The following is a 16,298-nucleotide window of genomic DNA, read 5'->3' as shown; positions in this document are numbered from 1 at the left end:
AGGAATCAAGTTATTCTAGAATTTTTACTGCATTTACATGAAAGGCATTTAAGAAATCCAGTGCTCATACTTTTATTTGGAAATAAAGATTATCTATATGTCAGAAAACAGTACCTTCCAGATAACAGTAGATTTTAAGTTGGTAAATGTACCTCGTGTGAGACAGTAATTCTAACAACCTAGATGGTTCTCATTAAATTTTAGATCATTAATGCGTGCCTACTTAATGATCATTTTGTTGAATTGAGTTGTACTGTAATCTATAGTGCACCATTAGACAGTAGTAAAAGATACTTCAGTGATTCATTTGTCATGGGTTACTCCACTGACTGTATGTCAAGCTGACATAAGTTGTGGTCAAAAAAAAAAAAAAAACAGTCAACTTCTTCAAAAGAATGTAGGACAGGCTGTATTTCTTTTGATAACTGAGGTAGATTATAATAAGAACTTGTGACAAAATACTGAATAAGGAAAAGGAAAATGTTTTTGAAAGAGTTAGACAATTTCAAAACAGGAAAGTAATTGTTTTTGCATCTCACTTCTTTCTCATATCGGTAGGTGTCTCTAGACCTGGAGTTTTAGAGGTTTTCAGCTTTTTCTGTTTAGTTTTCAGTTTACAACGAAGCAACCAACAGTTCCAAAAGATAGTTTTACATTTTTTTTTTTTTTTAGTGTGTGGTTCAGACTGTTCATTATGATTGCTTGTTGATAAGTAATAGTTTGATCACACCATTGAATGGATTCATATAAATAAAAGGGTCCCTTACATCTGACTGGGTGATCCTATTCTGAAGTTAGAACAAAGCAAGGGCATAACGCCTCCAATAAGACTGCGTCAAGTAATGTATTGTGATATTCATATTCAAAGCAACATTTGGGTTGAGCACACTTTACTTTTTTTGTCACATTTTTAATGCTTCCACTTTAAGATTATGATTCCTGGATTATCTTGCATTAGAAATTTATTGTGTTGTATTAAAAATTATTAATGCTTTCTTAAATATTTATTATTATAAATTATACACAAATTAATTTAGAAGTTTGTATACTTTTTCCGCATATTTCTCAATGTTCTTTTCAATTTTATGCTGCATTATTTGGGGCTTTTCAGATCCCTAATTCTGCAAGGACCTATATAAATATGGAATGGTTTCTATTTTCCTGTATTGGTTCTAGTAGAATTAAAATGTGGTTTCACTAATTCTAAATCCTCTTTTTGATAAATACACACATCAAAAAAAAGTTTTGCATCACCCAGGTTCCCAGAACTCTTGACGATAAATGTTCACTGTGGATCATGGACATAGTCCCTTTGACTGTTCAGAGATGTCACTAAACCCACCCAGAGATGTAAACAACTATGCATAAGCAGCACCTATTAGATGGAGGGGTCCGACAGCCGATCAGTTCCAGTCATTCCACGATGAAGGAGGTACACGGCTCGTGTTGTCTGTAGTTCAACCATGCCTAGATGGACAATACCGTGGTTTGATCATGTCCGCATTGTTACTTTGTGCCAGGAAGTGTCCAGGCATCTCAGAGTGAACCAAAGTTGTTTGGACATGGAGGAGATACAGAGAGAGACAGGAACTGTCAATGACATGCCTCGCTCAGGCCACCCAAGGGCTACTACTGCAGTGGATGACCACTTCCTATGGATTATGGGTCGGAGGAACACTGACAGCAACGCCACCATGTTGAATAATGCTTCTCGTGCAGCCACAGGACGTCATGTTATGACTCAAACTGTGTAAAAGGCTGGATGATGCTCAGCTTCACTCCTTTCACTCCTGATGGCCATCTTTGCAACCATGACACCATGCAGCGTTGTAGAGATGGGCCCAACAACATAACGAATGGACCACTCAGGATTGGCATCATGTTCTCTTTACCGATGAGTGTCACATATGCCTTCAACCAGACAGTCATCGGAGATGTGTTTGGAGGCAACCTGGTCAGACTGACCGAGCTAGGTGGTGCAGTTGTTAGCACACTGGACTCGCATTAGGGAGGACGATGGTTCAATCCCACATCCAGCCATCCTGATTTAGGTTTTCCGTGATTTCCCTAAATCGATTCAGGCAAATGCCAGGATGGTTCCTTTGAAAGGGCACACCCGACTTCCTTCCCTGTCCTTCCGTAATCTGATGAGACCAATGACCTCACTGTCTGGTCTCCTCCCCCAAAACAACCCCGGGTTGAACGCCTTAGACACACTGTCCAGTGAGTGCATCAAGGTGGAGGTTCCCAGCTGTTTTATGGTGGCATTATGTGGGGCTGACGTACGCCGCTGGTGGTCATGGAAGGTGCTGTAACGGCCATACAATATGTGAATGCCATCCTCTGACCAATAGTGCAACCATATCGCCAGCATATTGGCAAGGCATTCGTCTTCATGGACAACAATTTGCGCCGCCATCATGCACATCTTGTGAATGATTTCCTTCACCACAACGACATCGCTCGACAAGAGTGTCCAGCATGTTCTCAAGACATGAACCCTGTCAAACATGCCTCGGATAGATTGAAAAGGGCTGTTTATGGACAATGTGACCCAACAACCACTCAGAGGGATCTACACCGAATCGCTGTTGAGGAGTGGGACAATCTGGACCAACAGTGCCTTGATGAACTTGTGGATAGTATGCCACGATGAATACAGGCATGTGTCAATGCAAGAGGACGTGCTACTGGGTATTAGAGGTACCAGTGTGTAGAGTAATCTGGACCACAACCTCTGAATGTCCCGCTGGTGGTACAACATGCAATGTGTGGTTTTCATAAGCTGTAAAAAGGGTGGAACTGATGTTTATGTTGATCTTTATTCCAATTTTCTGTACAGTTTCCAGAAATCTCGGAATTGAGGTGAGGCAAAACTTTTTTTGATTTGTGTATTTTCTTTTATCATGTTCAGTTCTTTTTCTATAGCTGTGTCTTCCAGGTTTTAGCCTGCAGCATGTAACTTCCTGCCAACTCTATTTGCTGTCTAGAGTGAGTGCAACTTGATTTATTGATATACTCCATGGCCTTTCCTTTATTAAATGTCGACACAGTAGAAATCCTGTCAGTGAGTGGCCTATGTTATTAATTATGAGCTCAATGTATTCTTAATACTTTTCCTGTGTGTTGTGTATCTCACGGCAATATATCCTGCAAAATCTTTGTAACTCTGGCTTTACTCCTTCATTGGATTGGAGTTGGGGGAGGGGTGAGGGAGTACGTGGAAGTATATATTTCCTAATGTATTTTTCTGGTAGCATAATTTCCCAATGTTTTTACACAAGTAGACTGGCTTGTGGGAACTCACTTTGGTGTACTGTAATTTATAAAATAACTATTAGTTTTTTTCACATGTCTTGCAGTCAGTTTGTCCCTGGATATAGAACTTCACTAATGTGTGTACGAAGACATTATCTATAGTTTTAGGATGTAGCAATAACATCATGTAACACTTTTAAGCTGCTGTTCAATTTATTCTTTATTGTGTGACTGATTTCTCTCGGAGACCTTATTCAGCACAGATTTTTTTTAACAGCTAGAGTTATGTCGTTGTTGTGGTCTTCAGTCCGAAGAGTGGTTGGAACAGCTCTCCGTGCTAGTCTGTTGTGTGCATGACTAACGCAACCTACATCCATTTTGAACCTCATTGTTTTCAAGCTCCATCCACAATTCCCCTCCCCCCTCCCTCCCCCTCACACTTCATTCCACTACCAAACTGACAATTCCTTTAGGACTCAGAATGCATTCTATCAACTTAGTCATTCTTTTAGTCAAGTTGCACCATAAATTTCTTTTCTCCCCTAAATTGATTCAGTATCTCCTCATTTGATCTACCTATCCAATCTTTTGTGTTCTTCTTTACTGCCACATTTCAAAAGCTTCTGTTCTCTTCTTGTCTGAACTGCTTATTATCCAGGTTTCATTACCATAATAGGCTATGCTCCAGATGAATACCTTCAGAAAAGACTTAAATTACTATTAGATGGTAACTAATTCCTCTTTTTCAGAAATGCTTTTCTCTGTATTACCAGTCTGCAGTTTATATCGACCCAAATTCATCCATCATCAGTTATTTTGCTGTCCAAATAACAAAACTCATCTATGTCTTTGAGTGTCTTATTTCCTAACCTAATTCCCTCAGCATTTACTTTTACCGCATTCTGTTACCATTGTTTTACTTTTGTTTATGTCTATCTTGTAATCTTGTTTCACGACATTTTCTTTCCTGTTCATATCCTCTTCCCAGTCCTTAGCTGTCTCTGGCAGAATTGCTGTGTTATCGGCAAAACAGAGCTTTTATTTCCCCTCCCGGAACTTTAATTCCCTTTAAAAATTTCTTCTTGGTTGCCTACACACCTTGCTCAAGTTACAGATTGATAGAGGACTGGGTACAGTCCTTCAATCCCTTCTCAATTATGACTTTCTTTTCATGTCCTTTGACTCTTATAATAGCACTCAGGTTTATATACAAGTTGGAAATAATTTTTTCAGTCACTATATTTTATACCTTCTACCTTCAAAATTTCAAAAATTTTAGTGTGGTCCACATTGAAATCTACAAATGGCAAAAAGTAGATTTGCCTTTCTTCAATCAATTTTCTAAGATAGTTCTCAGGATCAGTCTTGCCTTATGTGTTGCTACGTTTCTCTGGAACACAAACTTATTTCCTCCAAGGTCAACCTGTACAGTTTTTTGCATGAGTTTGTAAACATTTTGTATCAATGTTTTGTGACTATGACTTATTACTCAGCATTTAGCCATGTTTACAAATTAATCTGCAATTTGTATGTAAGATGACTTATTTCACATCATTATGATTTATGATCTGTGGAACATTAAACTATGGATCTGTAGTGTACACGCCAGTCAGCACCTTGCGTCTCTGGAATTAGAATTATTAAATTCTTCCTGAAATCTGAGCATTTCTCGTGTCTCATATTGTGCACACAAGCTGGAATTATTTTATGATGGTTGACTTTCACAAGAATCTCAATAATTCTGTAGGAATGTCATCTACTCCAGGGGCCTTGTTTTGACTTAGGTCTTTTAGTGCTCTTTACAGAATCATATGTCCCATCTCATGTTTACCTATTTCTTCACTTTTGATGACATTGTCCTCAACCGTGTTCCCATATAGAGGCTATCCCAGAAGGAATGATCAATATTCAGGGACATGACAGGGAATGACCATTGAAAGCAAAAGAGTCTACGGGTCTAAAATACATGCTTCGAGACCTATGAGCGCTTCTTCATCTTTGATACCGTTAAAAAATCTCTTCTACTGCAAGCTCTTTGCTTTCTATATTTTGGGAGGAGGTAGTATGATCCAAAATAAGAAAAAATGTTGAGTAAACATGGGCTCTAAAATGCATATGTTAAGAGCTATGAACATTTGTTCACTAGAAGAGATGTGTTTCACAGTAGTGAAGATGAATAAGTGCTCATGCTCTTCAATGCCCATGTTTACTGGGCATGTTTTCTTGTTTTGATCTTAGGAGATGTACTTTAGAGCCCAAGTTTACTAGACTTTTTTGCTTTGAATTATCATTCCTGTTATATCCCTGAATATTGACCATTTCTCTTGGGAACACCCTATATAGACCTTCTACATCTACATCTACATGACTACTCTGCAGTTCACATTTAAGTGCTTGGCAGAGGGTTCGTAGAACCACAATCATACTATCTCTCTACCATTCCACTCCTTAACAGCGTACGGGAAAAACTAACACCTAAACCTTTCTGTTTGAGCTCTGATTTCTCGTATTTTATTTTGATGATCATTCCTACCTACGTAGGTTGGGCTCAACAAAATATTTTCGCATTCGGAAGAGAAAGTTGGTGACTGAAATTTTGTAAAAAGACCTCACAGCGACGAAAAACGTCTCTGCTGTAATTACTTCCATCCCAATTCGTGTATCATATCTGCCACACTCTCTCCCCTATTACGTGATAATACAAAGCGAGCTGCCATTTTTTGCACCCTTTCGATGTCCTCCGTCAATCCCACCTGCTAAGGATCCCACGCCGCGCAGCAATATTCTAACAGAGGACGAACGAGTGTAGTGTAAGCTGTCTCTTTAGTGGACTTGTTGCATCTTATAAGTGTCCTGCCAATGAAACGCAACCTTTGGCTTGCCTTCCCCACAATATTATCTATGTGGTCTTTCCAACCAAAGTTGTTCGTAATTTTAACACCCAGGTACTTAGTTGAATTGACAGCCTTGAGAATTGTACTATTTATCGAGTAATCGAATTCCAACGGATTTCTTTTGGAACTCATGTGGATCACGTCACACTTTTCGTTATTTAGCGTCAACTGCCACCTGCCACACCATACAGCAATCTTTTCTAAATTGCTTTGCAACTGATACTGGTCTTCGGATGACCTTACTAGACGGTAAATTACAGCATCATCTGCGAAAAACCTAGAGAACTGCTCAGATTGTCACCCAGGTCATTTATATAGATCAGGAGCAGCAGAGGTCCCAGGAAGCTTCCCTGGGGAACACCTGATATCACTTCAGTTTTACTCGACGAATGGAATATTCCAGAATTTGAAACACGAACAGCTGCTAGCATGAGTTTCTTAGAAGTAGATACCTTAGGGGTTGCAAAGCAACTCAAATCGCTTGATACGGGCAAGTCTTCAGGTCCAGATTGTATACCGATTAGGTTTTTTTCAGATTACACTGATACAATAGCTCCCTACTTAGCACTCATATACAACCGCTTGCTCACCGATAGATCTGTACCTACAGATTGGAAAATTGCGCATGTCGCACCAGTGTTTAAGAAGGGTAGTAGGAGTAATCCATCTAACTACAGACCTATATCATTGACGTCGGTTTGCAGTGGGGTTTTGGAGCATATACTGTATTCAAACATTATGAATCACCTCGAAGGAAACGATCTATTGATACATAATCAGCATGGTTTCAGAAAACATCGCTCTTGTGCAATGCAGCTAGTTCTTTATTCACATGAAGTAATGGCCGGTATCGACCGGGGTTCTCAAGTTGAGTCCTTATTTCTAGATTTCCAGAAAGCTTTTGACACCGTTCCTCACAAGCGACTTCTAATCAAGCTGCGGGCCTATGGGGTATCATCTCAGTTGTGCGACTGGATTCATGATTTCCTGTCAGGAAGGTCGGAGTTCGTGGTAATAGACGGCAAATCATCGAGTAAAACTGAAGTGATATACTCCTTTCAGTTTTCCCTTCTTTGCTTAGTACTGGCTTTCCATCTGCACTCAAGATTTTTGTACAGTTGTTTCTCTTTTCTCCAAAGGTCTCCTTAATTGACCTATAAGCAGCATCTGTCACTCCCCTTGTTATGCATGCTTCATCCACCTTGTTTTACCATTCCTACTTAGCTGCTTTGCACTTTCTGTTAATTTCATTGTTTAGACTTCTGTATTCTCTTTTGCCAGTTGCATTTGCTACATTTTTATATTTTCTCCTTTTGTCAGTTAAATTCGATATCTCATGAGTTGTCCGAGGATTTGTCCAGTGTTGCCTAATGCTTCCTCTGAAACTCTCAGCAGTCTGTGTTTCCTTCAGTTTGTCTAAGTCCTTTCTCCTGAATTTATTACCTTTTTGTGGTTTATGCAGTTTCAGTCTTCAGTTCATAAACAGTAAATTATGTCAAGATCCACATCTGCCTCCAAAAATGTCTTACAGTTTAAAATCTGGTTTTGAAATATGTGCTTTACTGTTTTATAACCGCTGTGAAACTTTCTAGTGTCTCCTGGTCTCTTCCACATATACAACCTTATTTCAAAATTCTATAAAAAGGTGTTATAAATTATGCTCTGTGCAACAGGTGGCTTCCTGTTTTTGTTCTGTTCCCCCAGTCCATTCTCTCCTTCTGTTTTTCCTTGTCTTCCGCTTCCTATTACCCAGTTCCACTCATCCTTCAAGATTACAATTTCATCACATTTAAGTATCTAAATAATTTTCTATATCTCATAAGTTCTTTCACTGTCTTCATAATCTGCTAAGCTAGTTGCTCACTATAAAGATGACATGTCAAGTTGCAGACATGCATTTTTCTATTTTAGTCCAACACGTTTGGGAACTACATTTCCACTATCAAGGACTACATTGATATTTTTGGGTGTTACTTTTTGGGTAAATAAAATAAATAACCTGTTTCTCACCATGTAGCAGAGATGGTGAGTCGCAGATAGGCACAAGTAAAAGACTGTTCCAAATGAAGCTTTTGGCCTGTAAGGCCTGCATCAAAATGACGGCTCACGCAAAGGCGCGCACACACACACACACACACACACACACACACACACACACACACACACGTGACTCATATATAATTATATTATTTTATATTACATTACATTATATTAATGATGATGTAAATAAAATAGAAAGAAACTTCAACATGGGAAAAATATATTAAAAACAAAAATTCCAAGACTTACCAAGCGGGAAAGCGTCGGTAGATAGGTACAATGAATAAAACACAAACACACACACAGAATTTGAGCTTTCGCAACCGGCGGCTGCTTCGTCAGGAAAGAGGGAAGGAAAAGGAAAGATGAAAGGATATGGGTTTTAAGGGAGAGGGTAAGGAGTCATTCCAATCCCGGGATGGATGGATGGATGTGTGTGTGTGTGTGTGTGTGTGTGTGTGTGTGTGTGTGTGTGTGTGTGCGCGCGCGAGCATATACCTATCCTTTTTTCCCCCTAACGTAAGTCTTTCCACTCCCGGGATTGGAATGACTCCTTACCCTCTCCCTTAAAACCCATATCCTTTCATCTTTCCTTTTCCTTCCCTCTTTCCTGACGAAGCAGCCGCCGGTTGCGAAAGCTCAAATTCTGTGTGTGTGTTTGTGTTTTATTCATTGTACCTATCTACCGGCGCTTTCCCGCTTGGTAAGTCTTGGAATCTTTGTTTTTAATATATTACATATAATATCATAATATTGTTACATTCCATCCTGGATTTTCCATTGTTTGAAATAAACTGTTTCATTATTTGAAGTGTAAATGTGGAAGTTTTTCACAATTGCATTCTATCATTGCAAAATGAAGTGCATCAAAGGAAACAAATGTAATGACTGAAGAAAAATCAGTGTAGTCCTTGAGAAGTGTGTTGGTCTGATGTCTTTCGTTTTTTGCAGTCTCTGAAAGGCACCATTTCGCAGGACCTTATTTATGACTGAGACTGCCTACTTTCTTTCCTTGTTGAATCGGTTTCTGTTTTTAGTCAACATTTCCCCTGTAATTTTCAAGTTGCTCATACTTTTCTTCCTCCAGTCTGTTATTTGCCTGTAGTATTGCTGTACATATCTGTAAGATTCCTGTCTGCTTCCTGTCACACTCCCCACCCCCACCAGCTGCATGGGTAATCCCATTAGACTCAACTTCCTTTCCTCCACTTCAGATGTACATTTACTTTCCACCCCATTTAGAGCTTTCTTCGACTCTATAGTACTGCCTATTATTATTTGCACCATGTGTTCTAAGCTGTGGGATGGCATTTCAGTCATTGTTTTCTCCCTTGCATGTAATTCCCTCTTTACTGACTACAAAACTCTCTGGTTTGTTAGAGTCTACTTCTGAATCACAAAGTGTCTGACAACCCAGAAAAAGTATTTCTTCTTGATCTTGGCATATTTGCAGAGACAGTCAGTTACCAAAAATAATAAATGAAATTAAAGAAAAGGATGCAATAAATCACTGAAATACGACTTAAGACAATCAGGAAATGAAAATCTGCCAAAATAACAATTTTTTGTGTTAAGCTATACCTCATTCCTTCCTGAACCAGAATATGTATGGCTTTTAATGTTTGGTATATATTAATTGGTGAGAAAGAGCATTACTAAACAATGACATGCCCCCTTCTGTCACCTGTCAATTGAGCTGTGTTTATCCCGGCTGCAGCAGCCTATCTTTGTCTTTACTATATATATTATTTGACCACTACTTTGCAAAATGTTTAACCTGATGCTGAGCGAATGTCGGTAACAGCTAAACATCAGTTCAGTGTTGTGTTTTTGTTTTATGCATCATAGTGATTTGAAGTAATACTTAAGTTTAGAAAGTAATCTTATTGTGTTTATAGTTATATTTTACCTGCCGCATGGAGTGGCCGCACAGTTAGAGGTGCCATGTCACAGATTTCACGGCCTCTCCCAACGGAGGTTTGAGTCCTCCCTCGGGCATGGCTGTGTGTGTTGTTCTTAGCATAAGTTAGTTTAAGCTAGTTTCAATAGTGGGTAAATCTAGGGACTGATGACCTCAGCAGTTTGGTCCCTTAGAAATTCATATACATTTGAACATATTTAATCTGTGCAGATTGTGAATATGAACAGGTTAACGAAGTTTAACAGTAGGAGTAAATTTAAAGCTAACAGAGTGCCCTTGTCATTCTCTCTGTCCAAAGAACCCCGAGACACGTCTATTATAGCGCTGGTATAACTGGTGATGGATATAGAGATAACCATCCTCCAGCAATGTCAATAGTAGATGTTATAAAACTTATCTATAGAAAGTTGGCTAGCTAAAACTTGATTGCCAAATGTATCCATGGGAGAACTCAAATTCCCAATAAAAGTCTTAGTTGCTGTGTGTGGGAACATTTACCTAAAATAGTATTTGTGGACCTCAAAGCCCAAAAAACTGGTGTCATGGATGCAGTGCTGTGTTTCAGTGATGAGTCAGCCAATAGGCTGAAAGTTTTTACTGGCATGGGTGTAGAACCTTGGGTGAACATGAAGAATGCACTTCTATCAGTTGACCTGCTGAGGGTGCAAGATGCTGAGAAAAATGCCCTTAAAAACATAATTCAACAGAGGGCCTCCTAACATAAGCTGGAGGATACAGAAACCCACAGTGATGACAGCTATTGACCTGGCGAGATTTAACTTTGAGTATCAGTTGAAAAGACTGTATAGAAACTTTAAATGTATTTCCCCGAAAGTATGAAATGTTTAGATTTAGATACAGTTTTCTCTGAAAACAATACATGTATGTCAATGACACTTGGTGCAGAGATTAAGTACACCACTTCCATTAAAATGTACTAGAATTATGGCAGTCACACAAAAGGTTTGACAAATACTTGTTTTGTAAATAAAACTGCCTTTTATTGCTGTTAGTTACTTTATTTATCCCATACGCATTTCGCCTTCTCCTGTTCTAAGGCATCATCAGTGGGATCTATAATGATACAGTTTTGTTAGTTTTAGGTTATTAAACAGTTCACTTTGGTAGAAAAAGTAAGTACTTATGATTTGCTGATTTGCGTTTCTTCATGTCTGGTCTGGAGGTCGCACTACCACTTTTATCAATGCCATATAATCACATCTTTGTGTTCTCGACTTCTACATACTGTTCATTATGTTTCTTACTCTTTTTTGTGGTGGACTGTTATTCTTTTGTCACTCAATACAACTATTTCGTCGTACACTGTTTTTACAACAAATATTTACATATAATTTTTAATGCCAATTTTTTAGGTTGCATACATTTTTGGAATTTCTTCTGTGGTAACAATGTTACTGTCATATAAATAATACACTCAGGAAAAATAGGACAATTTATACATATTTCAAATTTGGTGTGATTTGAACAAATAGTTTTTGAAAAAAAATTACCAATGTTAGTATGGTCAACCGTAGGAAATTCACTCATGACAAGGTCCCCTTAAGAAAATACAAATATCTTGTTTATTTGCCGGTAGATCTCTCTCAATAATTTTTCCTTCACAAATTTGCTTCTTCAGGACCTATCTACAACCAAAAACAGCTGTGTCACAAGCATCTTTTTGTGTGTCCCTGTGATTAATTATAGATATATCGTATCTCTGGGTTTCCTTGGGATTGTTTTTTTCCCTGTCATGTTTTAAACTCTCTTTCTCTGTCGAGTCAATCATATAGCTGCTGATATTAATCAAGATTAGCACACATTGCAATTCATGGTCAAAATTCTCATCATGTTTTGTAGTTCCATGCCGTTGCCCAAAGATTGTAGCAAAGGTTTGAATGCCAAGACCAGCACCTTTTATTAAACTAAACTCTCACTGACAGTCATGAAGTGAAACCTCTCTTTAATGCTCTTTAATGTCAGAAGACATGCACATTAAAGTTTGTTGTTATCAGTAGTTATGAGAAGTTATGTCTTTGAACTAAAGGAAAGATTACCATTTCCTGGAAGAGGTACAGCCGTCATGAAGATGTGACTGTTTTGTATTTGAATTTTGGTCACATGTTCATAAATGAATAATAAAAGTTGTTTTGATAATTAAATTTGTTTTAAAATAAAAACAAAAAAGTAACCAGTTGCTTTTTTAAATACTTGTTTATTCCATGAATCGGTATTCAAACTTTTCAGGCTCGGCTTCAAATGGTGCACAGGAGCTTACATGACTGTTTCATAGATTAATGCTGGGTGTTAGCTCTATGACAGGAAGATGGAACTTTCTTTAAAGTATCCCATGAGTAATTTTTATGTGGAGATTTGTATCCAAAAATGATTTCTGTACTTACTGCAGCATGCTGTAGAAGTTTTGTTATAATTGGTGTGTGTGTGTGTGTGTGTGTGTGATGCTGTAGAAGTTTTGTTATAATTGGTGTGTGTGTGTGTGTGTGTGTGTGTGTGTGTGTGTGTGTGTGTGCGTGTGCGAGGGCGCGGGCGCGCGCACGCCCACGTGCGCATGTGCAGGCGTAACCAACTGGAAATCCTGTTGGAAGGTGCTAGATGGATTCTAATTACAGAACCACCCATTCTATCACAGTAAGTACAGAATTAATTTTCAAGTTTCTGGTATGAACGCCTCTGGCTGATCATTCATATGCAATTATGCCACCCTGCATTTGGGCTCAGTTGTTACAGGACAGTTGTAACAACTTACAATGTTATTGGATACAGCTAATGTGGAGCTCAACTATGATGATTCTTCAGTATCTAATGTACTCCTGGTTCTGTTAATGTTTTTAAAGAACTAAATTTCTACTCTTGTGAAAACAATAAGTTAATGTACAGCTTGACTGTAATTTGTCTAACATCTTCTGTGAAAAGTCTTACCTCTCTCTCTCTCTCTCTCTCTCTCTCTCTCTCTCTCTCTCTCACACACACACACACACACACACACACACACACACACACACACACACACACTTATTCATAAAACGTATCGGTCTTGGGTGTAATGAAAAATGTATGATACATTTTATTTTTTCATGTACACCTTAATGTAAAAATGCTGCAATATTCTTGGCATTTTTGTGAGGCATGACATGTTTTTATTTTGTTGTAGATATATGGGCAATAGGCTGCATATTTGCTGAGTTGTTAACATCAGAACCAATTTTCCATTGCCGGCAAGAGGATATCAAAACAAGTAACCCTTATCATCATGATCAGCTGGACAGAATATTTAATGTGATGGGATTTCCATTGGAGAAGGATTGGGAAGATATTAAGAAGATGCCAGAACATCCAACACTTCTTAAAGATTTTAAACGAGCCAAGTATGTGGATTTGTGGTATAATTTTCCCCTTGATTAACATGTCTCAATAATTTTCAGTTGTTAATAATGTACTTTTTGTTTCCAGCTATTCAAACTGCTCATTGGTGAAGTATATGGATCGACACAAAATTAAACCTGATAGCAAAGCATTCCATTTGGTAAGCACTTATATGTGACAAATATTGTTAATCTTTTACTTGTATGATCTGTGACAGGAAGTTTCTGGAAATATGACTATTCATTATCTTTTTTCTGATATTTTTACAGTCTTAACTCTCTTCCCCTTTTACTTGCACACACCTCCCCTTTGTGTATTTAGAAGGGAGTTGTTTGCTGTGTTATTGTTTACTCACACCTCATGTCAGTTGGTGTTGTGCGTCGGGGAGAGCTTCTCTCTGCGATTGAGTCCTGAGAGCCCTACATGTCGCTCGGACTGACATGTGGTCCTATTTTGTGCCTCATTTTACATTTCCTGAAACTGCTTTTAGCTCTTGGCATTGTCAGAGTTCCTGACATTTATTTCTTATATTCTCCTTTATCTGTGTGGAATATTGTTATTTATCTGACTACTGTTTTACGTACCTCTCGTGTTGGCGGGAGGGGGGGGGGGGCGGATTGGCAAGAGAGGGGTACCTCTCACCAGAGATGAGCCCTGAGCGGCCTTCATCTGGTTCAGACTAAGTTGCTGGCATGATTTTAAGTGCCTTTATACATTTATAGAAATTAGTTTTAATTCTCAGCACTGTCAATGTTCTAGACATCCCTGTCATACTGTGGTATGGTATGCTAACACCTTCTCTCATAAATGACAATCTGATGAACTTAATGTTGGACTCTTAAGGAGTCATAGGATACAAGGGAAATGACAAATTAGGTGTCATTGCAGTTTTTAAATACTAGTTTCAGTTTAACAGCTATACAAATTTAAAGCAAATGTAACCATCATCTCAAGTTTCGAGCATGGTTAATATCAAATTCAGAGCAGGAGAACCATTGGTCTCAGCTTTCTAGGTCAGATGAAATATTCTGTCTTTCTTACAGTATGGTTTGTGGTGTAATAGCTTGGCTGGGTGGAAATATATGTTGTTGAAGCAAATGGGAACCACTGGTTTATTCAAAAGTGTTGGAAAACAAGCAAAAAAAGAAACATATATTGTTGTTTAGAGTGATGCCATATGCTACAGGAGGTGAAAAAATTCTATTTTCTAGAGCAGTACTTTATTATCTTCAAAAATGGAAAAAAACAGTGCATCCTATGACTAAAATGTCAGAGTCATACTTGGAACTGGTCAGCTGTTACAAATATCTGGTGTAACAGTTTGTAGGAATATGAAATGGAATGATCACATAGCATCAGTCACACATAAAGCAGCTGTCAGACTTTGGTATGTTGGTAGTATACTAGAGAAATGCAATAAGTCTGCAAAGGAAAATGCTGACAAAACACTCATGTGACCCATAATAGAATATTGCTCGGGTGTGTAGGGCTAACAGGGGATGTTGAATGTATGCAAACAGGGGCAGCATGAGTGGTCACAAGTTTATTTGACCCATGGAAGAGCGCCATAGAGATACTGAAAGAAATTAACCAGCAAACACTTCAAGACAGATACAAACTACTTAACATCTGAAATAAGTGACAGTTCAACACGAAAAGTAGTCTACTTCGCATATTTTCATATGCTTATGTCGTATGGTATTATTTTTTGGGGTAATTCTTCTGATTTAAAAAGGGTATTTTTGACTCAAAAACAGGCTGTTCGAGCTATATGTGGAGTAAGTTCAAGAACCTCTTGTTGACCCCTATTCAATAGTCTGAGAATTCTGACATTGCCTGTACAGTATATATTTTATTTAATGTCGTTTGTTGTTAGCAATATTAGCCTATTCCCAAGAGCTAGCTGCTTTCACTCAGTTAATACTAGGCAGAAATCAAATCTGCATGTGGAATGCACTTCCTTGACTCTTGTGCAGAAAGAAGTGCAGTATTCTGCTGCATCCATTTTCAATAAGCTACCACAAGAACTTAAAAATCTTAGCAGTAGCCCAAACTCTTTTAAGTCTAAACTGAAGAGTTTCCTCATGGCTCCTCCTATTCTGTCGAGGAGCTCCTGGAAGAGCTAAAAAATTAAGCAAATTCCAGTGTTACGTTGTTGATTTTCTTTATTTAAACTTATGACTTGTTGCCTGAATATGTTTTTTTATATTTCATTTTATCTGTTTCTTCTATCATCGTATAATTTCATGTATTGACTCGTTCCATGACCATGGAGACTTCTCCTTAATTTGGTCCCACAGAACAATAACAAGGGGACTCACTGAGTTCATCCAAATTTATGGTAGATGCAGGGTTTGGGCAGAAATGAAAGTGTTAAAAGTGGAAGCTCCACATGCTAAGTGTTTAAGAAAAAAAAAGGCATTTTTGGTGCATGTCAGATGAGGCATGAGCCGTTTATGTTAGTGTAGATTCCAGACAGCAGTTGGACCAGCAGCAAGAGTCAAAACAGTAATCCAAGGGATGTGAGTTTGAGTCCCTATGTGGAAACCTTTTTATAATATTCAGTTTTTAAGTTACAACACAAATAATATGAAATAATGCTCAGTATATTGTATTTATGAATATTTTCGTAAAAGGAAACACAAAGGACAATTTGCGATTACAAGTAAATTTCCATCAAGGAATTTAACGTGTACATGAGGACTTCGTATATGACTTTAGAATACTTTTATTGTTCTACAGTTGACAATTTACACATGCCAAGGTAATAGTTATCATAGAAATTTGGAAATCAGTAATTT

At 38.1% G+C, this 16,298-nt stretch overlaps 1 protein-coding gene across 1 annotated transcript in view; it reads left to right on the top strand.

The window, feature by feature from the left end:
• Nucleotides 1–16,298, top strand: part of LOC126334942 (cyclin-dependent kinase 8) — a 54,750-nt gene that overhangs the window by 19,912 nt on the left and 18,540 nt on the right. Inside the window, exons 6-7 of the mRNA XM_049997684.1 lie at nt 13,286–13,499; nt 13,585–13,657. Of these exons, the coding sequence (XP_049853641.1) occupies nt 13,286–13,499; nt 13,585–13,657 (287 nt within the window). The remainder of the gene's footprint in view (nt 1–13,285; nt 13,500–13,584; nt 13,658–16,298) is intronic.

Source organism: Schistocerca gregaria, chromosome 2 (genome assembly GCF_023897955.1).
Source record: "Schistocerca gregaria isolate iqSchGreg1 chromosome 2, iqSchGreg1.2, whole genome shotgun sequence".
Classification (NCBI taxonomy): domain Eukaryota; kingdom Metazoa; phylum Arthropoda; class Insecta; order Orthoptera; family Acrididae; genus Schistocerca; species Schistocerca gregaria.
This window is presented reverse-complemented; position numbering and strand designations above follow the sequence as displayed.